The sequence below is a fragment of the Terrapene carolina genome, unplaced genomic scaffold, assembly GCF_002925995.2.
Source record: "Terrapene carolina triunguis isolate 2854851 unplaced genomic scaffold, T_m_triunguis-2.0 Scaffold67, whole genome shotgun sequence".
In the NCBI taxonomy this organism is placed as follows: domain Eukaryota; kingdom Metazoa; phylum Chordata; order Testudines; family Emydidae; genus Terrapene; species Terrapene triunguis.
This window is the reverse complement of record NW_020664418.1, coordinates 52,094,347-52,118,293: the sequence shown is the minus strand read 5'-3', so window position 1 is coordinate 52,118,293 and position 23,947 is coordinate 52,094,347. Positions and strand designations below refer to the sequence as shown.

General features: G+C 53.8%; 3 protein-coding genes across 3 annotated transcripts in view; 1 reads left to right on the top strand and 2 right to left on the bottom strand.

Annotated features, from left to right (window-relative positions):
* SERINC4 (serine incorporator 4) overlaps positions 1 to 7,557 on the bottom strand; it is a 16,780-nt gene extending 9,223 nt beyond the window's left edge. Inside the window, exons 1-4 of the mRNA XM_026648569.1 lie at positions 7,459 to 7,557; positions 621 to 788; positions 254 to 432; positions 79 to 158 (exon numbers count right to left, since the gene is read on the bottom strand). Coding sequence (XP_026504354.1) covers positions 79 to 158; positions 254 to 432; positions 621 to 788; positions 7,459 to 7,557 — 526 coding nt within the window. The remainder of the gene's footprint in view (positions 1 to 78; positions 159 to 253; positions 433 to 620; positions 789 to 7,458) is intronic.
* Positions 7,558 to 11,561: 4,004 nt separating this feature from the next.
* HYPK (huntingtin interacting protein K) lies at positions 11,562 to 14,983 on the top strand. Its single transcript, XM_026648565.1, has 4 exons — positions 11,562 to 11,748; positions 12,171 to 12,226; positions 13,592 to 13,643; positions 14,700 to 14,983. The coding sequence occupies exons 1-4, from the start codon at positions 11,563 to 11,565 to the stop codon at positions 14,793 to 14,795; spliced, it is 390 nt and encodes a 129-aa protein (XP_026504350.1). The 5' UTR covers position 11,562; the 3' UTR covers positions 14,796 to 14,983.
* Positions 14,984 to 16,305: 1,322 nt separating this feature from the next.
* MFAP1 (microfibril associated protein 1) lies at positions 16,306 to 23,902 on the bottom strand. The gene is made up of 8 exons (XM_026648429.1): positions 23,688 to 23,902; positions 22,325 to 22,454; positions 20,471 to 20,658; positions 19,726 to 19,834; positions 19,473 to 19,633; positions 18,985 to 19,144; positions 17,304 to 17,393; positions 16,306 to 17,112 (listed from the first exon to the last, which is right to left on the bottom strand). The coding sequence occupies exons 1-8, from the start codon at positions 23,894 to 23,896 to the stop codon at positions 16,930 to 16,932; spliced, it is 1,230 nt and encodes a 409-aa protein (XP_026504214.1). The 5' UTR covers positions 23,897 to 23,902; the 3' UTR covers positions 16,306 to 16,929.
* Positions 23,903 to 23,947: the final 45 nt, after the last annotated feature.

Sequence of the window (23,947 nt, the reverse complement as noted above, 5' to 3'; positions counted from 1 at the left end):
CTCCTGGCTGTGCTGGTGGGGCAGGCCCCACGGCACCGGCCCCAGGGTGGTGCTGGGTACGTGTCCATTGGTTGGTACCTTGCAGGAATCGGTCATCAGGGATGAAGAACGCTGCTGCACAAAGCCCGACCAGAATCAGCAGCTTCAGGAACCAGAACCTGCAATCAAGGTCAGAGGTCAGGGAGCCCCCGACCCAGCCCCCCGTCCTTCCCGCTGGGGCCGGCTGCAGGCCCGTGGCACGGGCGTCTCTTACCCGTTGTGCAGCAGGGCGCGGAAGTTGCTGCTGGATCTCACGTTGATCAGGAAGACGGCCTGCGCCAGGTAGAAGCAGGCGGTGCCGAAGCAGACCCTGTAGACTGCCGAGTAGCCCACCAGGATGTCACAGTCCATGCCCCGGGGGAGGTGCTCGCAGAGCAGGGCATAGAAAGGCACCTGCAGAGGGGAAATCACAGGGACGGATCAGCCGCCTGCCCGAGACAGCCTGGGGCAATGCAGGGCCACACCTGCCCCTCGGGGCTCGCTTTGCCGGGCCCAGAGCCAGGGCCATACCCGGGGAGCTGGACAGAGCAGACCTACGCCAGGACGGGGGCCAGCAGCCAGGCTCCCCAGGCGCCACTCACGTTCTCCTTGACGGCTTCGGAGACGGTGCGGGAGAGCATGAGGCAGCACACCGCGGAGGCCAGGACGTGGAAGAGGCTGTAGAGGATGCGGCTTCCTGTGGACACCTTAATGCTGGGGCAGCAGGAGCAGCAGAAGCCACAGGGGGCTGGGCCGCAACAGCAGCAGATCTGGGGGTGAAAGACAGCGGAGTCACACCCGTGGGCCTGCGTCCCGGCTGCCCAGGGCGAGGTGTAGGCCACAGGGGCTCTGGGGGTCGCCGCGGTGCTGAGGGGGCAGCAGAGCCACGGTGTGCGCCAAGAGGCCGCTGAGCTGCGCCGCGGGCCTGGGGATTATTGGGCAGCCCTGTGTGGACACGGACTCACTGGCCCCAACTGCCTTCAAGTGGGGAGCTGGGCCAAGCTGGTAGCAGGCCCCTGCCCCCCAGGATGGCGGCCCCAGTGGGAGTGGGCTCCACAGCCCGACCGTCTCCGAGGGAGGCCATGGGGCTGCGCCAGGCATCACAAGTGGCCTGGGAAGGGGTGCTGGGGCAAGGCTCACCTGGTAGACGAGCGAGTTCACGAGGCAGCTGCAGAGGTGGCTGCGCCTCAGCATTTGGGTGAGGGACATGGCTGGCTGCGCCCGGCCCCAGCTGCTCCTCCGGGGATGGCAAGGAGGCAGGCTCAGGGACGGCTCATGTTGGCACCAGCCCCAGTGGGAAGGGGCTGTCCTGGCCCAGAAGAGGCCCAAGGGGCTGCACTGAGGCTGCTGCGTCTTTCCTGGACGGGTCCCTGTTGACTGGCCAGTGCGAAGGGGGAGCCGAGCTGAGCTGCTCCTCAATGGGATTAGCGGGGGATTGGGAGGCTCTGGCCAGCCCTGGCCATCTGTTCCTGCCGGCGGGCTGGGGGCAGTGCTGCAGGGCAGGGCCAAGCCTGCACAGGCTCCTTGCCCCCAGCTGATGCCAGACAGAGCTGCCCTGGGCCCATCCACCCCCTGCCCTGGACAGCTCCCCACCATGCCTCTCCAGCAGAACACAGCCCCTTTCCCCCCTCCCCAGCTGCCATTGACTGCCCCAGGCCTTCCAGGGGGAGGCTGCCCCGCTCTGGGAGGGATTAGGGCTGCTAATTGGCTCAGGATTTCCAGACTCACCTCCTGGGGGGTGGGCAGAGCCCAGGAGATGGGGAAGGCCCTGCCCCCCCGTGGAGAAGGCCAGGCCAGGTAACCGAGAACTACCTCCCTCAGTAGCTCAAGCCCTGGCCACAAGGGGCATGGACAGCAAACCCAGATTCCCTCAGGACTCACTGCAAGCTGCAGCTCCCCAGAGCCCCTGCTGTGCCCCATGCCCTCACCTGGACAGACAGGGCATGCAGAATGGGCTGGAACCCCCTGGGGCTAGCCACATGGACCCCACCAGGAGGCCCAAGCAGTGTGGCCTGGGGAGGGGAAGGGAGAGGTTACATCACCCAGCCCCTGCAATGCAGTTGGGCCAGGCAGAGGGCATGGGCACCCATTGGTTCCTCCCTGGAGATTTGATGCGTTTGCTAGTCTTCAGGCCTTATGCCCTGCCCTGATCCAGACTGTGCCCAACCCCAGGGGGCCACCCCCTTGGCTTCCTGGACCCCAGAGGGTAGCAGCACTGGGATGCAGTGAGCGCCTAGCCACACTTTGGAGAGCTCTCCCAGCTGGCCAGAGCAGCAAACCAGGCTCCTGAGGTGTGGCTCTGCTGCTAGTTGGTCTTTGCTGAAGCGCCACTGATGGGCTTGTGGCGAGCAGGATCCGCCTTCCAGGCGGCTGGGGCCGGTCTGGGATGCAGTGGGATTTGGATGAGTGATGTGCATGCCTGTGACTCAGCTGGCATCACTGACACCTGGTGGGATGTCTGCATGATTGGAACATTCAAATCACTGGTTCTGACCTGCTCAGGAAGGCAAGAGTGGGTAACGGGGGGAGGGGGGGCTACTCTGCCTCAAACACCATTTGCTGTTCAGATTTACTGATCACTCCGACCACGGCATCTCAAATGCATATGGATCAATGTGCTCACTAATAAAGCCCAGCTGGGGAGACTGGTGGGCACCTGTTACAGACCATTGGATCAAACCAGAGACCAGGCTGCTCCTTAAGCACCTGTCTGTAATGTGGGGAAATAAATGCTCTCGTATGGCGGGGAGACATGCCAGAGTCTCAGGCCGCCACTAGTAAAACATCACTGGAGTTTTTATAAATGATGGAGGATGACTTTCTAACACACACGGTATTGCAGCCAATGCGGAGCAACCCTAGTTTGGACCTCTTGGATACAGATTAATTGATCACTGGACTGGAAGTTGGTGGTTGCCTAGGGACCCGTGATCATAATTTGAGTACATTCAATATATAACACCAGTTGGGGCTGTACTCCGTTTGGCCATATTGAATGTACTCAAATATATATATATATATATATACACACACACACACACACACACACACACACACACACTTGGTGCTTTAAAGGGGCTAATTTCCCCAAGCCGAGGAACATTATAAGTGAAATTAATTGAGAGGGAAAATTTAGACTGAAAAATGTGAATGAACATAGAGAGCTCTTTAAAAGAGAGTTTATTACATGGCCGAAAAGACAATAGAGAAAGAGGACAACGTTGGTTAAAAACCCATCCTGGTTCAGAGGGGAAGTGAAAGCAGCAATTAGAAACAAAGCAAAATGTAACAAATGGAAAAATGGGAAGTAAATAGCAATCAATATAAACTAAAATAAATTAAGTGTAGAAAATTCGTAAAAGGAAGATGAAGACATCATGGGGAAAAAAATCCATGTCTGGCAGGCTAAAGACAACTAGGTTTTTTTAACTATATCAGAAGAAGTAAAATTCAAATAATGGCATAGGCCCATTACTAGACCGAGATGGTAAAATTTGTTAATGATACTGCAAAGGCAGAAGTGTTCAATACATATTTCTGTTCTGTATTTGGAAAGAAGCAGAATGACAGTCATCCTCACATGATATGAGTAAGTATTTTCTAGTCCATTTGTAAGTAAATGAGGATGTCAAATAACTTAAAATATTTATACCCGGTAGAAGTTATCAGGCCAAGAGAACTTACACCCAAGAGTCCTAAAAGAGGTGGCTGAGGAGATCTCTGGCCTGCTGATGTTAATGTTTAATAAATCTTGGAATACTGGGGAAATTCCAGAAGATTGGAAGAGTGCTAATGTCATGTGGTGACAATATTCAAAAGGGGCAAATGGGATAACCTGGATAACTAACGGACAGTTAGCTTGACATCAATCCTAGGGAAAATAATGGAAACGCGGATATGGGATTCAAAGTATAGAAATATAATTAATGTCAGTCGACATGGTTTTATGGAAAACTGGTCATGTCCAACAAACCTGATTTCTTTCTTTGATGAGATTACATTTCATTGATAAAGGTAACTATGGTGATGTAATGTACTTAGACTTTAGTAAGGCATTTCATACTGCATGGTATTCTGATTAAATAACTCGCTCTATACAATAGTAATCAATCACGTGTTAAATGGATTAAGAACTGGCTAACTGCTGGATCTCAAAACGGACTTGTCGCTCAACAGGGAGTTTTTATGGAGACTCCACAGGAGTCAGTTCTAGGCCTAATGCTGCTCCACATTTTGATCAGTGACCTGGATGTAAATATAAAATCCCTGCTGATCACGTCTGCGGATGAACAAGAATTGGTGGAGTGGTAACTAACAGTGAGGATAGAGCCGTCCTACAGAGCCATCCGGATCGCTTGGTTACCTGGGCCCATTCAACTAAGTACATCTTAATCCAGCCAAATACAAGAGAACGTGTCCAGGAAGGACTTCCAGCTGTGCCTGCAGAATGGGGAGATGTCTCCTGGGAAGATGGGTCTTCAAGGAGGATTGTGGGGTGACGGAGGATGGTCCAGCAGTTCAGGTGCTAGCCTCAGACTAGGGAGACCCGGGTTCAGTTCCAGGCTCTGCCACAGATTCCCAGTGTGACCCTGGGACAGTCACTTGGCATCTGTGCAGGGGGCTGACAGCCTGGCCCAGCTCCTCAGCCAAACTCAAACCAGCCGTGTCCATGCTGGGCCGGAGTGAAATGGTGAAGTAAGCCACAGCCTTGCCCTCCATGCTGCCGGGGCTCTTACCATTGCTCCGTGCTGCAGTGCCCTGGGCCTCATGGTGTCAGGCACCGTACAGACAAGAGACAGCCCTGCCCCACAGAGCTACAACTGGAGCACAAGACAAGAGACAACCGGTGCACACAGAGGGACAAACAGAGGCACAAAGTGACACAAGCAGCAGCTGAAATAGGGCCATCAAGGGGCACCACCACGAAGTAGCTCTGCACTGGTGGAGTCGGGGGCTGCTACCACAGAGCCATGGACGTCTAACGGTTCTGCCCAGCAGCTAGCTGGCTGGAAGCAGGAACTGAACAGAAGAGACTGCAGGCTGGTGCTCTCCAGTGCCCGAAGGAGGGGGCCCAGCTAGAGGAGAGAGGGCAGGAGGGCCCACGCTCTCAGGAGGGACTGTGGTGAGTCACTTACTGTTTTGCAGAGCTCGGCCATTCCCCGTCTCACGGTACGGTGTGTGCGTATGTGAGAAGTTCCTGTGCAAAGCCTGCGTTCCTGACTGACCTGCCAGGGGTCCCCCAAGGGTGAACCTAGGGGCCAGGCACCCGCAGTGGGAAGGCTGGGGAAGTCTCCGCACTGGTCGTGGTCACTGCAGAGGCTCACATCCCAGGGAAGGGTTTCAGACAGGGAGTCTGCACGTGAGCAGAGCCAGAGACGGGGCCTGAACGCTGCCCAGACCTAGCCGGCTTGGGAGCGCGTGGGAGCCAATTGCAGCAGGCTGCTGACCATGCACGAGAGGGACTGACAGGAAGATCAGTCTCTAGGGCGGGCGGCGGAGTTGGGGAGCACTAAACTCCCGCACCTCTTGCTGCATGCAGCGCTCCCCCTTTGCGCCGAACGTGGCCCCCTTCCCAGCAGATCGCACTGGGCGTGTCCACGCGGCAGCTGGCCTGGATGGCTCTGAGCAGAAAGGCGGGGTGGGTGGTGGAGCAGGACAGGTGGGGAGTGGGTGTCGGGCAGGACGCCCGGGGGAAGGGACGTGTGCCCGCACTCAGCAGCGATGGTCATCCCCAGCAGCACATCCTGGCTGCCTGTGACACCCGCATCCTCCTACGCACACTGTGCATCCAGGGAGTCCTGGAGCTGGCTGCCCACCCCAAAGCCCCGGGGCACAGGGCACGCCTGGGGGACACACACTGGTCCCATCTGGGAAAGGAGGCGATTGGTTCTCAGCCCTGTTTACTAGCCACAGGCATGGGGCTCAGGCTCCTAAGGGCCAACAGGAAAGGAGATCAGGTAGGTCCCTGATGTGCTGGGGCTCTGGGTCTGAAACAGCCCTGGGGTGCCGGCAGCCAGCATCACCACACGAGGCATCAGCTGGCACCGGGGCAGGCAGAGAACCCAGCGCCTCAGGGCAGAGAGCGCGAATTGTGTGCTCCCGTGGCAGCAAATGGGGAGGAGAGGGGGCGCAAACTGGGGCGGGGGCAGGGAAGCAGGCACACACCACGGGGGAGTAGGGGGAGGGGAGGGGGCGCACACCATGGGGAGGGCTGGGGCGTGAGTGATCGACAGGGAAGAATACAGCATGGCTCACAGTCAGTGCCAATGGCCAACTCCATACAGAGGTGGAAGCAAGAATTGGGAAGGGAAATGGAGCTTTTTTGAGTTTGGCAAATATTTTGTAAAAAGAAGGAGAACCCAAGAACCAAGATAAAATTACACACTGTCACTGTGAGCCCCGCACGGTCACTGTGAGCCCCGCACGGTCACTGTGAGCCCCGCAGAGACCCACACCGTCCTTGCGAGACCTGCACTGGTACATGCATCTGAAACTTGGCGAATGCTAGAAGGCCCCTCAGGAACCGTATCCCGTCCCACCCGAGAAGCTTGCAGAGAATACTCAGCACCTGCGGTGAGATAAAGCAACGAACGCTGCTGCGTTGCAAAGTACTGGGCTGCAGACTGGAGAAAGGAGGCTGAAGTGGTTTAGGCATGTTGTACCATATTCCTAGACAAGCCCTTGATGGATCCCACTTGGTGGAAGATGGACCAGACGAGAACAGCTGAGACATAAACCATTGAGAAAGATGCTGCTATCACGGAAGCAGACGACAATGGAGCAAGACACGCAGCATTAGAGAGGTGGAAACGCGTGTGTCCCAAGGCTCGAGAGCATCTGGTGTAACCTGAAGTGTATGGGGGGGGGGGCGCGTCTCCCCATCATGGGCAGCCTCGTCCAGGCTAGTGTCCAGCAGGCAGCACGACCCTCCCCACCTGGTTCCTGAGAGAGCATCCCCACAGCAAACACTGCTCCCATGTGCCTGACCCACGTGACTGTCCCTCGCTCGCCGCTCCAGAGCGGCCTGCACTTTCACCTCAGACTGCCCAGCCACGCCTCCGAGCACAGCCACGCCATCTTGGGAGCAGAGCAGGGTTGGAATGGGACAAACCCAGGTGTTGCAGAGAGCACACAGGTGATCTGCCCTGGGAGCCAGCACTGAGCCGTGCCCCAGCATGGGGTAGGAGGGTGCTGAGTTTTGAATAAGCCAGGATGTTTTGCCCCTGCCCGGTGGTACCCATCACATCGCATCCAGGCCAGCACCCCATTTGGGTGAGTCCTAACTGGTTAGGCAGTGTTGCTGCATGGCTGTTAAAACAGTTGCCACATCACACCCCAGAAGTGGCTGCAGTGATCCCTGGGGTGGTTCAGAGACAAGCCCTGTAAATACCAGCAGGGGGTTCCTTGTGGCTCCTGGAAGGGGGCCACACTCCGGCTTACCTGGGCCTTACAGCAACTGGCCACCATCCCCTCTGCAGGCCTGAAGCCACCAGCTCCCCAGTGGAGATGCCAGATGTGCTGCTCCAGCCTCCTGGTCATCAGTCCTGGGGTGTCGGGGCCTGACTAGCCTGCTAACAGCACATCCCTGTAGAACAGGTGGAGACTGGCAAATGCCCCCAGCAACTCCCTGCTTCTGGAAAACTATCCACAGTGGAAGCCAATTAGGCAGCAACCTGTTATTGGCTGAGGCTTGGTAGACCCGCCCCCAACCATGATCTCTGGGTGACTCTTGTCTTTCCATCAAGAGTGATTAAGTTGGGAACCAAATCAGTCTCTTTAACCCTCTTACCCAGCAGAAATAGAGAGATTAGCAATCCCTGGAAAGGAGTCTGCTCCCGCCAGCACAGACAGCCCCAGCTGCTGGGCACACGCCAGGCAGGGAGCGCAGGAGGCACTTTGTCACCTACAGAAAGTACAAAGAGAGCAAAGGAACACGCGAGATGCCCAATGCAGGCAGCAGGAGCAGAGCCTCTTTTGGCCTCCCCCTGCGCTGTGCCTGGCTGAGCCTTGTGGAACAGGGACCCCGACACTGCCCATCTGAGAGCTGCCGATGAAGGTCCCACATCAGCACTGGAGAAATAGTCACTAAGTCAGCTCCTTGGGTCAAGGACCAACAGCCCTGCCCAGGGTCAGCAGCCACCATTTCAACCAGTTACAACAATCGTCTTAGCATTGCCAGCTCTCCCCTCCCTGTGCCCCTCCAGCCTGGGGAACGGACAGCACCAGGCACACGAAGCCACAGTGATCAGTGCAAAGTAAAGTACCTGGAGGGAAAACTTACACCTGACCGGGTTCTAAATTACCGGTATCAATGCAAGAAAGGGACCTGGGGTCTGAGCACCCTGCTCAGTGTGTAGCTGCAGTCAGAAGAGCAAAGATGTTTGGGTGTGGAAGGAATGGGATGAAAAATAATACAGAGAATATTCTAATGCTTTTATATATATATCTGGGGCAGCCTCACTTGGATCCCGTGCACAGCCCAGGTCACCTCATCGCTGAAAGGGTCTAGCAGAACTAGAGGGACTCAGAGAAGGGTGGTGAGAACATTTGGGGCCTGGAGAAATTGCCCCATGAATGCAGATTGAAGAGACTGGACTGATACGCTAGAGAGGAGACCAACAAGAGGGGCCGTGATAAAAGTTTATAGCAGAGAGATTGGGAGCATCTGTTCTCCCGTCTCGTAACACAACAAAGAGGGGACGCCCCAGTGACCCTGAAAGGTGGGCAATTTAAAATCCACTTATTTCACCTAACCTGTAATTAGACTGAGGAACTCATGGCCACAGGAAGTCATTGTGGCTAAGAATTTAGCAAGCATAAAAGGGGGGTTGGGCATTTCTATGGAGAACAAGAATATTCAGTTTCCCTAGTTAATGCAACCAAAGGGAGTATTGGGTGGTAAACATCCTGCTCCAAGACTTAAGCCGGTCTCTACCTATTAAGGATCAGACTGGACCTATGCGGGGGACCGATATTGCAACCCCATGGAACCACGGTATGAAATTGATGGCGGTGTATGTAGGGTTGTGTTCTACTGCATGGGGGAGGGGTAGCATAGCTCCTCCAGGAAATAACCCTCAGGGCTGATTACACCTGAGCCTGGCAGCTCCACCCCTGGCTGGTTTGCATACACTGGGGCAAGCTGGCTTTGCCAGAGAGTAGGAGACAAAGGGCTAGTAAACCAGGGACCAGCCCTTGCCAAGGCTGTAGGCATCCGCTGAGCACTGACAAATTCATAGCTGGAAACCAGAGCAGCTCATATATTGTTCAAGATGGGCGTTGAACTTGTAAGAATGTGTTTAGTCTCTATCAACTGCTTGTAAGTTGCTGCCTGCATTAATCTTACTTGCAATGTCTGTATCCTGCGCTACAAGGTAACATAAGGTTTGCTTCATATAACTGTAAAAAGTGCCTGCTCTGAACGTGTGAGTCCAGGCAGGAAAAGTGGTTCCTCTGCCCACCCAGAACTATCAAGACTAAACGGGCCATTCTGGAACATCACAACACAAAGGCTGGCTTAATGACTCTCTTACAGCCGCCAAGGTGCCATGCATAGGCGCCGACTCCGTGGGTGCTCCGGGGCTGGAGCACCCACAGGGAAAAATTGGTGGGTGCTCTGCACCCAGGGCTGGCTCTAGGATTTTTGCCACCCAAAGCAAAAACAATTTTGGCTGCCCCCCCCCCGCCCCGCCTCAACTCCGCCCCTTCCCCAAATCCCCAGCCCTGCCTCCTCCCCCCAGGCTCTCAAGCCTAGGAGGGAGGGGGAGAAGCGGCGCCCGCGCCGCGGCCACTCGGAGTCTCCCCCTCCCTCCCAGGCTCTCAAACCTGGGAGGGAGGGCGAGTAGCGGCGCGCAAGCGGCAGCAGCAGCGGAGGTGAGCTAGGGCGGCCGGGGCACATTTTTAGGGGCGGCATTCTGGCGCCGGCCATGCCGCCCCTAGAAATGTGCCGCCCCAAGCACCAGCTTGTTTTGCTGGTGCCTAGAGCCAGCCCTGTCTGCACGCACTGGCAGCCAAGCGCCCCACCCCAGCTCACCTCACCTTCACCTCCACCCCTGAGTACGCCGCATTCCCGCTTCTCCTCCGGGCGCTTGCGGCCGTGAAACAGCTGTTTCGCGGCCTAACAAGCTGTGGGAGGGAGCGGGGAGGAGTGGGAATTTGGCCCGCTCAGGGGAGGAGGTGGGGAAGAGGCGGGGCTGAGGCGAGGATTTGGGGAAGGGGTCCAATGGGGCAGGGAGGGGGTGGAGTTGGGCCCAGGGCTTTGGGGAAGGGGTTGGAATGGGGGTGGGGCAGGGGTGGAGTTGGGGCGGGGCCAGCGCCAGAAGTTGACGCCATTGGTGTCATGTGCGAGAGATCACGTCCCACCAGCTTGAGTCTGAAGAGAGAAATAAAGATAGCGGACATGAATAATTGTCATCTCTTTGCTGTTTGAACGCTTATAAGGGCTGGAGCTAAGAAACAAAAAGCCGAGATTCCCAGCCCTAAAAGACATTCAGTGCTGACAGATTGCTGCATCTCTGTTACCTCTAGAAACTATAGACTGAACTCATTTGGGTAAATATGTTGCCTGCTTTAACCTGTAAATAAACCTTTATTTCTTTTTCATCGTTAATAAATCCTTAATTAGTTTGTTATAGGATAGGCTACCAGCATTGCCTTTGGTTTGAGATCTAAGGTACAAATTGACCCGGGATAAGTGACTGGTCTCTTCGGAGTGGGAACCACCTGAATATTTTGTGGTTTTTGGTGTCAATGACCATTTATAACAGGCGGGCTCCCCTGGGTGGCAAGACAGGCCGGCGTGCCCACGGGGACTGTCTGGGACTCCGGTAAGACGGTTACAGTGATGCAGGAGTTCACACACCACCGGGTCTGCCCTGAGGTTGGCATTGCCCCCCCCCAGCTCGAACTGACATGCCCGAGAGCTGCGGGCCCCCCCATCCATGGGGCTCAGAGCTCCAGGGTCCCCCTGCCCCGCGGCGGCCGAGAGCTGCGGGGTCCCCCCCATCCATGGGGCTCAGAGCTCCAGTGTCCCCCTGCCCCGGGGCGGGGAGCTGCGGGGTCCCCCCCCATCCATGGGGCTCAGAGCTCGTGTCCCCCTTGCCCCGCGGCGGGGGGGGAGCTGCGGGGTCCCCCATTGCCCACAGCTCGCTGCCCCCGGGGCTGAGCTCCCGCTCCCGGGGGTCTTTGGCCGCCGCGGGCCCGGCCCGGGCGGGGAGGGGGCGGGACAGGCCGGCTGGTGCCGCATGTGCCCGGGGAGGGGCGGCGGGGGGGTCTCATGACCTGTGACCCCCCCAGCTACGGGGGCCGGGGCGGACCCGCTCCCGCAATTCCCGAGCCCCGCAGCCCGGCGCGGGGCTGAGCAGGAGCGGGGGGGGCAGGGGGGCTCCCAGGGTCTGTGCCCAGCTCGGGACCGCGGCGCTATTCCCCGCCCGCCCGAGGGGGGCGCCCGGCCGCTCTGTCCCGCCCGGCGCGTCTCGCTGGTTCCGCCGCCGCCACGGGCCCAAGTCTCGTGACCGGAAGCGGAAGTCCGGGGCCGGCGGCGCGATGGCGGCGGAGGGGGACGTGGAGCTGGAGCTGGAGACGGAGCCGAACGGGGCCGGGGGCGGCGCGGACGGGGCCGGGGGGCGGCCGGCGGAGAAGCCCCGGAAACACGACAGCGGCGCCGCGGACCTGGAGCGGGTCACGGACTATGCGGAGGAGAAGGAGATTCAGAGCTCGAACCTGGAGACGGTGCGGGCGGGGGCGGGGCGTGTGGAGGGAGGGGGAGGGGCGAGCGGAGGGGGGCGGGGCGAGCGGAGGGGCGGGGCGTGTGGGTGAGAGGGGCGGGGCGTGTGGGGGCGGGGTCCAGGTGATGGGCTCGCTCGGAATAGATTCAGAAGTTGAACCCGGCGCTGGCGGAAGAAGCTGGCGGAGGTTGGGGCCATGGGCCCCCGGGCAGTCTGGGGCTCTTCCCCCCCAACCAGCAGTGGCCTGAGAGTCCAGCACTAGAGGCCGCAGCGTGTGGCTCCTGGGACTCTGGGGGAGGGGGTGTTGGGAAGATGATCAGCTTGGCCTGATAGTGTATGGTGACGTGACTGTGCTGCCTTCCTGGGCTGTGGGGAGACCCCTTCCTCTGTATGCTGGAGGTAACCTTCCCTGCTTCTTCTGCCTAGGCCATGTCGGTGATTGGAGACCGAAGATCCAGAGAGCAGAAAGCAAAACAAGAGAGGTAAGTGCTCCCTGCATCTCTTGTCCCTTTCTAGTATAGAGCTTTGAGATGCAATCTCCATGCTCTAGTCTGGGGCCAGTGCAGCCACAGATTAAACATCAGCCTTATTTGTTGTTGTAGGTTAGAATAGCTTCTTTGGAGTTGAAGCTCAGACAGTTCTGGCCCATGCCAAGCCAGGGCTTTCAGTTCCTGAGCTATTTAGTCCAGTAATAGGTGACATGGCTTTGCACATGCAGAATCTTCTTCTGGAGGCCTAGGGCAGCATTTTTCGACGTGCGGGTCGTGACCCGGTACTGGGTCGTGGCATGTAAGGCACTGGGTCGCTCTGGTTAGCACCGCTGACTGGGGCATTAAAAGTCCAGTCAGTGGTGCTGCCCAGCTACCTGTTCTGACACCACACTGCACCCCGGAAGCAGCCAACAGCAGGTCCGGCTTCCAGGCAGGGGGGCCCTGGGGCTCCGCGTGCTGCCCCCGCCTCGAGCACTGGCTCCGCACGGCCAATGGGAGCTGGGGAGTGGGTGGTGCCTGCGGGCAAGAGCCGCGTGGAGCCGCTTGTGCACCTCCACCTAGGAGCTGGACCTGCTGCTCGCCGCTTCAGGCGCAGTGCAGTCTGCGATGCCAGGACAGGCGGGAAGCTTGTCTCTGCACCCTGGCTGCGCCACTGACCGGGAGCCGTCAGAGGTAAGTCCGTGCCCCAGCCCAGAGCCCTGACCCCATCCTGCACCCCAAACCCCTCATCCCTGGCCGCAGCCCAGCCCAGAGCCCCCTCCCACACCCTGAACCCCTCATTCCTGCCCCCACCCCATAGCCCTCACCCCTGCACCCCAACCCTCTGGCCCAGCCCTAAGCCCCTCCCACACCCCAAATCCCTCATCCCCAGCTCCGCTGTGTCGTGGGCATCAACAATTTTCTTCAACTGGATCCCCAGAAAAAAAGTTTGAAAACCACTGGCCTAGGGGACCAGGGTAGTTTTTCTGGTTAAACTTCCTGCCTGTCCAAGTCCAGTCTCAGGACTGGTGGCTTTATGCTTTGGCAAGGAGTTGCTGCAAGCTTTCTGATTGTACAGGTCTGTCGCATCTTACGTGCATTTAACATGTACGATTTCAACTTTACGCGGTCAGCAAAAACAAAAAAAGAGAAAAACAACAGTTTTAATACTATACCTGTAGTGTGGGCGATTTCGCCCGCCATTGAACTCAATGGGGTTTTGGCTATATGCAGTTTTCGCTTTACGCGCTAACCGTGGAACGGAACCCCCACGTAAGATGAGACAGACCTGTACTTTACAGTTGTGACTGAGTTGGTCTGGAAAAGGGGTCTGGAGCCTGTTGTTGGTGCTTTATGTTCTGATTCCTTTTGTTACAGGGAAAAAGAACTGGCAAAAGTTACAATCAAGAAAGAAGATTTGGAACTGATTGTGAGTATGGAGGGCAGGGTGGATTTGATTTAAATCACTAGTCAGGAAGACTCGATTTAATCATGGATTTCTACATACAAGTGCATTCTTGTTGGTTGTTATAACCTTAATACATATTCTTCACAGCTCAGAGATAGATGAGACCCAAACTGGGTCTCTTTTATGGCCTGCTGCCATTATAGGTTTTCCCTTCTAGTTGAGAGAATGGTATGGTAGATCTCAAATCAATGAAGGCTATACTCAGAAAGACCTCAAGACTTCTGGAATATGCTGCTCAAACAGTTTCACTTTTGTTTCTACTGCCTGTCCCTCCCTTCTCACATTTATCGCCAGACTTCTTCTCCTTGTCCAGATCTATTCCGCCCCCAACAATCCTCTATTCATTGAACTTTTTAAAACTTTGCACTTTTAGAGAGAGATAAGGGATTGACTCTGTGTACACGAATTTGCAGAGGGACAATAGGGTTGAGGTCTGTTATTTCTCACCTCTATTTATTATTTATTTAAAAGCATTGTTGCTCTTAACAAGCATGTTAACTCTGGAGATACAAATCCACAGTTTGAGAACTGCAAAACTAAGCATCTCTGATGGTATCTTCTAGATTGAGCATAATCTATACAGAAGCCCCTGGAACTCCATAAAATGGGGTCCCTAATCCATGAACTATTGGAACTCATTTACAAAACTTTTCTTAAAGATTACATGAATATATTGTCTCATACTATAGAATTAGAATTTATAATCCCTATTCTATGCTGAGATATCTTTGAGCTATAATGGATCTTAATTAAAACTATCCTTAAAATGCTTTTGGAGGAAAAAACATATTTATCAAAAAATCTTTTTTTTTTTTAATCATTGATTTTTATCCACCCTGCTTTGCTGTATTGCACTGTAGTAAGCCAGGAACAGTAGCTGGACTCTGCAGCAGCTGCGTAACTCGTACTCAGTTGAGGCCTCAGTAATGCAGGAGTACCGAGCCTTGAGTCCAGCCCTTTTCTTGTGTGATGTCTGCTGTTGTGCAGCATCTCTTATCTATGCTCCCTTCCCTGCAGATGAATGAGATGGAGATCTCTCGGGCAGCTGCAGAGCGTAGTCTGCGAGAGCATATGGGGAACGTGGTGGAGGCTCTGATCACCCTCACCAACTAACCACATTCCAACTGGACCACTTTGTGCTTTGAGAAGGGAACGAGGGAGGAAGACTCTTGTTGGAACTTCATGTCTTTGTGCAGTCACCCCTGCCCTGTGCACTGCCTTCCCAATAACTCTTTGACAGAGTGATACTGGTCAGATGCTACATGTATTAACTTATTGAAATAAAGACATCCGTAACCTTCTGGGGACACAGTTTATAAAGCAGCTATGAATGGGCCCTGAGAAGCCTGAAAGAGTGCTACCACCCACCTGTTGTAGAAAGCTTGGACCACGGTGCTCTTTGTGTAGATGGCAGGCTACTCACACAACGGAGTCACAAGGGGCTCTGCTGTGCTAGTAATGGATACTGTGTCAGAAGTGAGAGACATTGGATTTGGCCTGTAAAGCTCACGAGGGTGGGGAGCACAGTGCTGAGGGAGCATTTTCTGCATGAAGCGTTCACTTAAACCTTCTTCAGAGAACAATGGCTGAGCTCTCAAAAGGGAGAGATGGGGTAACGTTCCCACCCCTGCTGAATGGTTCTTTGATATTAACTTTATTCCCTTCTGCCATTATATTGCTCCATCACCCCCAAGTCTGCTTCTCTCCCTGCTGTTCACAGGCTTGAGGTCTAGCTGCTATGGCCTTTCTAGTTCTTAATCAGAGCTCCACTGGCTTCAGTCTTCCCTCTGTTAAGCCTAGCAGTCTCACTTTATATTATCTTCCTGTTTTGTCAGCTCCTAAAATCACATGGTCTGAGGGCAAAGACCTTCTAAAGCTTCTATATTTACACAGTGCTAGAAGCCCGGCGGTGCTTTGCATGTAACATGTCTGGGGTTAACCGAAGGGCCGGTTCTGGCTGAATCAACCTGCCCGTGGTTTCAAGGCCTCATAGGGCCAGAACACGGGCTGCTTTATAGGGCCACAGCTCCCTACTGAAACCCAGGGGCAAGCCTGGTTGTTACAAAGCGTGAGGTAAGCAATCCTGGCAGCAGGGGCTTGTCTCTCAAAGGCAGTGTAGAGTTGAAGGGCTGGAGAGAACACTAGCTTCAACTTGTGCCCTGTTAGGGGCTGTGTGTTCCCCCGAGCGCTGAATAGCTGCTGGAGGGACAGGGCATCCCTTCAGTCTCCATCTGTGGCCAAGAATGGATCGTGGGGAATGTGTGTTTATTGCCTGCGCTGACAGCTTGGTGTGGGCTGGGGCTCTAACAGCCTAATAGTGCAAGGCTGGGGCACCGGCACAGAATACCCCCCAAGGGTGAGCAGAAACAGTGCTGGGATACACAGCTGTAGGAGGCAGGGCCCAAGGGAACTGCTGCTAAGTCACCTCCTCCCTCAAAGCCAGAATTCCATCCACCTCACAGCACAACTGTGTCCTACACCTGCACCTCCTGTGAGCTGAGGCCTGAGTTGAGTTATGCAAACCCATAGCACAGAGAGAAGGGAGAGTGCCCTGGTTCAGCCACCAGCATGCCCCTCCCACCCCCAAAGAGTGATAGCAATGCCAGTCTTGTGAGAAAACAGCTTTTAATCAAAACTCAAATCTTGTGCCTTGGGAGCCTGGAAGAGCCCCAGACCCTACGGTACAGGTAGGGGAGCCTAGAGCCAAGCAGAGGGCTAGGCGAAAGAGGCTTCAAAGCCCCTCTGAGATAGGGCAGAGGAGACTGTTACAGCTGTTCCAGAGAACAAAAGGGAACTGCCTTCCCAACTGGATATGGGGTGTTGTGCAGAGGTGGGGAGATGCTTTGGAACAGACTGTAGGAGCCTGCTGCTAATTCCAAGGGAACTGGGGGTTTGCTGCCCTCTGGCAGTGGGAATCTGGGAAGTTGTCTAGTCCCGTGGGGCGAAAGACATTCGGCGCTGGGTCTGGCTGGCCTAGCAAGGATGGACTTTTCCTCTAATTCCAATTGAGCCCGGTGGAAAGTCGGTGCAGCCCCGCCCAGGTCACCAGGCAGGGTGGTGAGAGCTCAGTGCTGGAGCACAGAATGCAACACTCAGCTCAACAAATGGAGAGTAGAAGGAATTGGCCAAAGCAGGCGCACTTTATGCCCCAACGCACTCGCAAGATTTCTGGCAGGGTTAGGACCCATGGCAGACAAGTGCCTTTCCGCCCTGCTGTCGGCAGCATGACACTGTCCTGGGTACTCCCTTAGGTAGTTTTCCGCTTCTTAGCCGATGGTCTCTCAAAGACGTCCCGCACGCCGGCTGCCTTCTGCTTGAAGAACTTGGTGTTCTGTGCACTTTCCTGACCCCAGGCAGAGTCGAAGGAGGTTGTGTCCTGATCTACCAGGTGTGTGTACTTGGTCCGCCCAGAGCGCCCAAAGTTTTTGACCTAGGGAGAAAAAAATTCTGTGAGTTGCAACCCCCCCCTGCAAGCAGGACCTACAGCACCCTCAGAGTACAAGGCACCAGTGCTCCACTGTGGACCAGGCCTCCATGTCACCCCACAGTACAGGTACCCTCTAAGGCCCTGCTAGCTGAGAACCCACCCCACCCCCATGAGCCCATCTCCAGCACACATACCTGCATGACTTTGGGCAGGATGGTCTTGTTGAAGTGATCCTCCAGCGTGGGGGCACTGAAGTCTCTCTTGTACACTTCCTCATCTTCATCCTAGGGAGGGATGGACATGCAGCAGAGTCATTTAGAGTAAACCCCCAGGGAAACCAGGTAGGGACACTCTGCACAAACAGCATAGTTCAAAGAGTCCTGGTAACATCACTCAAGTTTCCCTGCTCATGTCAGAATCACAGACATTGGAGACAAGGCTTGTGTCCCATCTAGTCCATCTCCAGGGTCTAGAACATGATTAGTCTTAACAGTCCATATTTCACAGCTTTATTCAGACCACTGGCAAATACACCAAGGAAAGAACCTCCCACCTCATTTGTTTCTTGTAGCTTTTAGGCACTTTCCAAACATACTACAACCCTCCTGCCCCAGGGAGCTGACACTAGGTTAGAGGGAAGGGTGACAGCATAAGGGGAGAGTCCTGGGCTACACAAGACAACAAAATGTAAGGGGGTGTGCAAGGGGCTCACCATTCAGATTCTAAGGTCCTTATTTCCCTCTGAATTTGTCTAGCTTCAACCTCCAGCCATTGGACCATGTTATATCTTTTGCTGCTAGCCTGAGGCGCCCATTGGTAAACATTTGTTCCCCAGGTAGGTACCTATAGACTATGATCAAGTCACCCCTTAACTGTCTCTTTGTTAAACCAGATAGACTCAAGAAGCTCAATCTATCACTATAAGGCAGTTTTTCTAATCCTGTAATCACTCTCATGGCTCTTCTCTGACCCCTCTTCAATTTATCCACAGCTCCCTTGAGGCAGGGGCTTTGTGGATGAGCTCAGGAAGGGCAGTGTGTGCAGCCAGCAGAAGCAGGGGATTGTTTATGACAAGGGCAGATGAGGCAGAAGTGACAAAACAACAGGCCACTTGATTCTGCTTCTGACAGCTGTGACAAGCTTGCCTAGGATCCAGTAAAAGAAGGGCACCAGTGGAGGGATTTGGAGGGGACAGCATGCGTAGAACAGACAAGGCAAAGGATTCTGGCACCAACACTTCGTGAGGCAGCGTGGGAAGACTGTCACTGCAGCAAGGTGGGAAGTGATGAGGGCCTCAAGGAGAGCTTGAGGTATAAGGTAGAAACTAAAAAGGACAGACTCTAGAGATGTTGTGGAGGAAACAGCAACAAGATGCGTGGGACATGGAGGAGACACAAATCAGCCCAGGTTATGGGCCTGAATGCCAGAGAAGAGGGTTGGGTTGACGACGACAGGGAAAGGGGGAGTGGAGAAGGTTTGGGCCATATGAGATCAAATAGCGATGAGACATCCAGGTAGATCTGTCAGTCATTACCAGAGATGTATTAGTGGATGCATGAGAACAACCCCAAGGAGGTCAAGTGACAATTTCACTGTCAGGAAGCTTCCTGACGTTCAGCCTACATCTCCCTTTGTTTAATGTAACCTCACCTTCAGTCAAGCCCGAATCACACCACATCCTCTTAGGGATTCACACCCCTCAAACACAGCAGACTCATCTTGCTCTCCTGACACCACACCCCCTTCAGTGGCTGTGTTGCCACTATACAGCTGTAGCCCTTGTAATCTTTCCTTTAAACCAATCCTTCCCCTGAGGCATCCAGAACAGAATGCACTGTTCCAGGTGTGGGAGCCACAGAGCAGGGCTTCACTCACCATGAAGAAGGCCCCCCGGTGGTAGTACTTCTGCAGGAATTTGTATTTGCCCTTCACTGCCTTGTTGGTGATGACCTTGCCATTAGCACGGAGCTCAGCACGACGCTCCTCCTCCGTCAGGTTCCGCATGCGCTCAATCTCAGCCTTCTCCTTCTCCAGTCTGTGCAGGAGGCACGAAGCCCGTTAGAGACAGCCCTACTCTCACCATGCCCTCTGCTCTGCCCAGAGGACAGAAAGCTTGTCCCACTCACATCCCTGGCCAGAGACTGCAGCTCTAGGAAGCAATTCAACCCACTAAATTCCAGGGGCACGCACCAAATGCCCTGTCCCTCCAGGAGCTAAGATGAGGTGCCCTCTGCTCTGCCTTAGGCTGCAGTGGCTAGACAGAGCAGGAAATGGGGAGGGGAAGATGCCCCCTGGTGGCCGCTGTCTTCTGGGTCAGGGACTAGAGACATTCAACCCCAAGCCCAGGCTGCGGCAGCACTTACGCCTCTCGCTCCTCGCGGTCCCGTTTGATGCGCTTCAGTTCACGCACTTTCCAGGACTCGTACTCCTCCTCATCATTCTCGTCGTCAGTATCGAGCGCTTCCAGCGCAGCCAGCGATCGCTTGTTCTCCTCCAGCTCCTTCTTAGTCTCCTCCTCCACAATCTGCAGAGGGGACCAAGCTGCGAACTGAGCCTGCTGCAGCAGACCAACCCTCTCCCCCAGATATGCTGCCCCACTGGACAGTCCCCCATTACCTTGAGTGTGTACTTCCGCCTCTCCTCCGCCAGCCGCTTTGCCTCCTGCTCCAATTCCTTCTGTTTCACTGCCTCTGCCTCTCGCTCCTGGACTGTAACTCGATCCTTCCTGGAACAGAGGGGCCATCACAGGCTTCTTTCCCCCTCTCACCGCACCTTACCCATCCCTCTCAAAGTCCCACCCCAGCACTGGCTATTTCACTCTTTCTGGAGTCAGTGTCTGCCCCCGGGATCCTCACCTGTCTGGTGCTGCTTTAGGCCCAGCTGCCTTAGCAGCATCCTGAGTGGCCTCTCACACCCCCAGATCTGTTGTGGGGAGAGAACCATTTCCTGTGGTACTCTGCACCTCACTGGCAATCACCCTATCACCACTGAGTGGCACCTACCCAAAAGTAACAGCTAGTACCATGAAGAGACTCTGAGCCCATCCAGCTTGTGTACACTGCAGGGTCAGACGCAACTGACAGAGCTAAAAACAACAGCTGCCTGGAATCGATCACTCCCAGACACTCAATTCCACAGACAAATGCTGCATCTTTGTGCCAAGCCAGCACCTGACCTGCAGATAGAACCTGAGGTGCTATTAGCATGTGCACCAGTTGCTTTCTGAGCTACATGATAACGGACATGAGGACGCTTCTCTGTGCACCAGCTGATCCTTTGCATTTTCCATCTAGGCTGGCACTCTGCCCTCCTTCAGGTGGGAGCAATCCCCACCCCCACAACAGCAAGGTACGCCACCTACTTGCGGATGAAGACAGGTTTGAGCCGTGGCTCCGTTTCATCCTCACTGTCTGTGTACTCCTCATACTCAGACTCGGATTCAGACTCCTCGCCAGACCTGCCTTCGTCCTCCACTTCCATCACCTCCATCTCCTCATTCTTCCTCTCCTGAGCTCGCTGGCGCATCATCCCACGACGACGCTCAATCTCCTAATTGAAGCACACACCAAACCCAAAGGGAGTCAACGGAACTGCTGACCTTCCATTCACCCCCAGGTCTCTTGCAAAGGAGTGGGGGTGGATGTTTGCCCCAGGCAGGGCCCAAGAGGGGCAGAGGCCCCAAGTCCATTCTAACTCCTTCACGCAGTGGGTGAAATGGATGGAATTTACTGGCGTTAACAGCACTGATTCCTTGTTGCACAGAGGCCACACACTGATCCACCGCTCTGCATACCTCACCATGCAAACCAAAGGGGGCTTCAGCCAATGTGCCCTCCCCACAGCAGTGAGACACCTGTCCATAAGAGCTGCCATACTGGACCAGACCAGTATCCTGTCACTGACAGTGGCCCGTCCCAGAGCTCCAGGGAGAGTGTGCAGAACAGGGCAGCTTTGGAGAGATACACCCCATCTTCCCCAACAAGTTTCTAGCAGTCAGAGATTTCGGGTCACCCTGAGCAAGGGGTTGCAGCCCTGACCATCTTGGCTAATAGCCATTGATAGACCTGTCCTCCAGGAACTTATCTCGGGGTTTTTTTTAACCCAGTTTTACTTTTGACCTTCACAACATCCCATGGCAACAAGTTCCACAGATTGCCTGTGCATTGTGTGAAAAAGTATTTCCTGTTGTATTAAATGTTCTGCCTATTAATTTAATAAGGCATTTGTGTTATGTGAAAGGGTAAATAATGCTTCTCTAATCACTTCCTCCACACCAGTCATGACTTTATAGATTTCTATCATCTCCCTCCTTAGTCATCTCTTTTCTAAGCTGAACAGCCCTAATCTCTTTAGTCTCCCCTTGATCTAGATCCTTGATCATCTTTGTTGCCCATCTAAGAACCTTTTCCAGTTGAACTATATCCTGAGATGGGCAACCAGAACTGTCCACAGTATGCATGGTGTGAGCGTACCACGGATTTATATAGTGGCATTATGATATTTTCTGTCTTATTATCCATCCTTTTCCTAATAGTCCCTAGCATTCTCTGTTACTGACCACAGCTGTGTACTGAGATGAAGTTTTCAGAGAACTGGCCACGATGACTCAAAGTTCTTGAGTGGTAACAGCTAATTTAAAGCTCATCATTATACATGTGTAGTTAGAATTATTTTTTCCAATGAGCATTACACTGTGCACTTATCAACTGTTGAATTTCTTCTGCCAGTTTGTTGCCCAATCACCCAGTTTTTTGAGGTCCCTTTGTAACTCTTTGCAGTCAACTTTGGACTTATTTATTTTGAATAATTCTGTATCATCTGAAAACTTTTTCACTTCACTGTTCATTCCTTTTTCAGATTATTAATGAATATATCGAACTGCACACAACCCAGTATTGGGGACCCCATTATTTACCTCTCTCCACTGTGAAAACTGACCATTTATTCCTACCCTTTGTTTCCTATCTTTTAATCAGTTACTGATCCATGAGAGGACCTTCCCTCTCATCCCATGTAACCCAAATGGCAAGTCGAAACCATCTGCAGACCGACTCTTAACCTCTTTCAGATTCGTCCAGGTATTAGCCAGTCCCATCTGCCCATGGATCTGGTACTGCCTTGAGCTGCAGGAGGCTGGACCCCACCCTGTGGGAACTCAGCTGAGAGAGCCTGGGGAACTGGTGCTTGCAGCATGTTTCCATGGCTCTGCACATACCTCATCGTCAATCTCTTCTTCCTCCTCCTCGCTGGTATCCTCCCGTTCCATGCGCCAGGCATCTCCCTCCACCTCCGAGTCACTTTCTCCAACTACTTCTGGCTCGACAATTTTGCGGTGCCTTGCGAGTCTATGCACAGACACCAGAGTTAATCTTTCACAGCAATTCAACTGCCATAAAGCAGTGACCATAGGCCACAGCCCATCGAAATGCTCTGGGGCTCTTCAAGCTGAAGTCCCCACACACATATCCAAGCCAGCCAGGAATTCTCAACCCATTCCAGCCCCACAATGACCCTGTCCTAACCCCACTGTTATAGCCCCAAGAATCACAGCAAAGAGGTATCTCAGCATGCCAAGCTGAACACGTGTGTTAATCTCAAATACTCAAGTAACTAAAAAATGTGGCTAGACCCACCAGTGTCCTAAATATAATCAGACTGTAGCAATCATAGCTCTTATGTATAGGCTGCTACAGTACAAACCATGGATTAGTCTCCTTGACAGTCTGAGCACCTGGGCTGCAGGCAGAGCTATAGCAGCAAAGTTTGGAAAAAGTAACATTTCTTCTCGGAAGGTTGGTTTACATGGTGCCATTTAAGATCCAGTAGCTGGATTGCTCAGGAACAGACACTTCTGTTCATCCCACTGAAGAAAATGCAGCTTCCACTGGGATCCTGCTTCTTCTTTAGCAATTATAAAGATTGAGGCAACACTAGAACTGACCCAGCTACTCCTCATAGATATGAATTACTGACTTGAGGTGAATTAAATAAACATTACTCACTGCACCTAACTGAGATAGACAGATAACATGGCATCCCCCTATCTCCATACAAGAATGTTATCCTGTTTTATAGATTTTGCTTTCCTCCCCATGTTAAGACCTTAAGGAGCTAGCTGTACTATTTATGGTCACTTTCAGAACTTGTGGACTAACTGCACTAGCCTAAATAATTCTTTAGATATGTGACAATGCGTAGGGCTGCTTTTCCTTCCTATATCTCTCTAGTTAAGATGTGGGGAATATATAAAAGGGACACTCCAAAAAGTTACACACCTGAAAAATGCATCCCTACAACTGACTCAAGCAAAGTCTAGTTTTCTCTCAACTTTTTGTTATGATAACCTTTAATTTCCATATATTTCTTCATATTTTCAGTTAGTTTACACAATGACTTGGACAGCACTCCGGCAGAGTCAGCTCCAAAGGCTAGGTTTTTCACAAAGAGAAACTGCCGAAAACATAACAAAGGTGACCGTAAAGCCACAGCTGTCAGGGTATCTCAGGGGCAGGTGGGCCTGACACTACTTGCTGTGTCTCTCTTTGACTAAGGCAGGGCTGTCATGGGCAGGAGCTCACCTCTCCTCCACATCCTCATTAATGCGGTTCTGCAAGCGCCGCAGACGGGGGTCACTAGCTGAATCTTCCTCCTGCTCCTCTAGCTCCAACTCCTGCTCCTTCGCCTTCTTAATGAACTGGAACTCCTCATCCTCCTCGTCCGAGGACTCCATGGGCGCATAGTCTGGCCGCTTCCCCGACACATAGCGCTTCACCTTCACCTTCTCCATGGAGATCTCACCTGCAAGGAGAGAAGGGGATGGGTTACTACAGACCTGAAC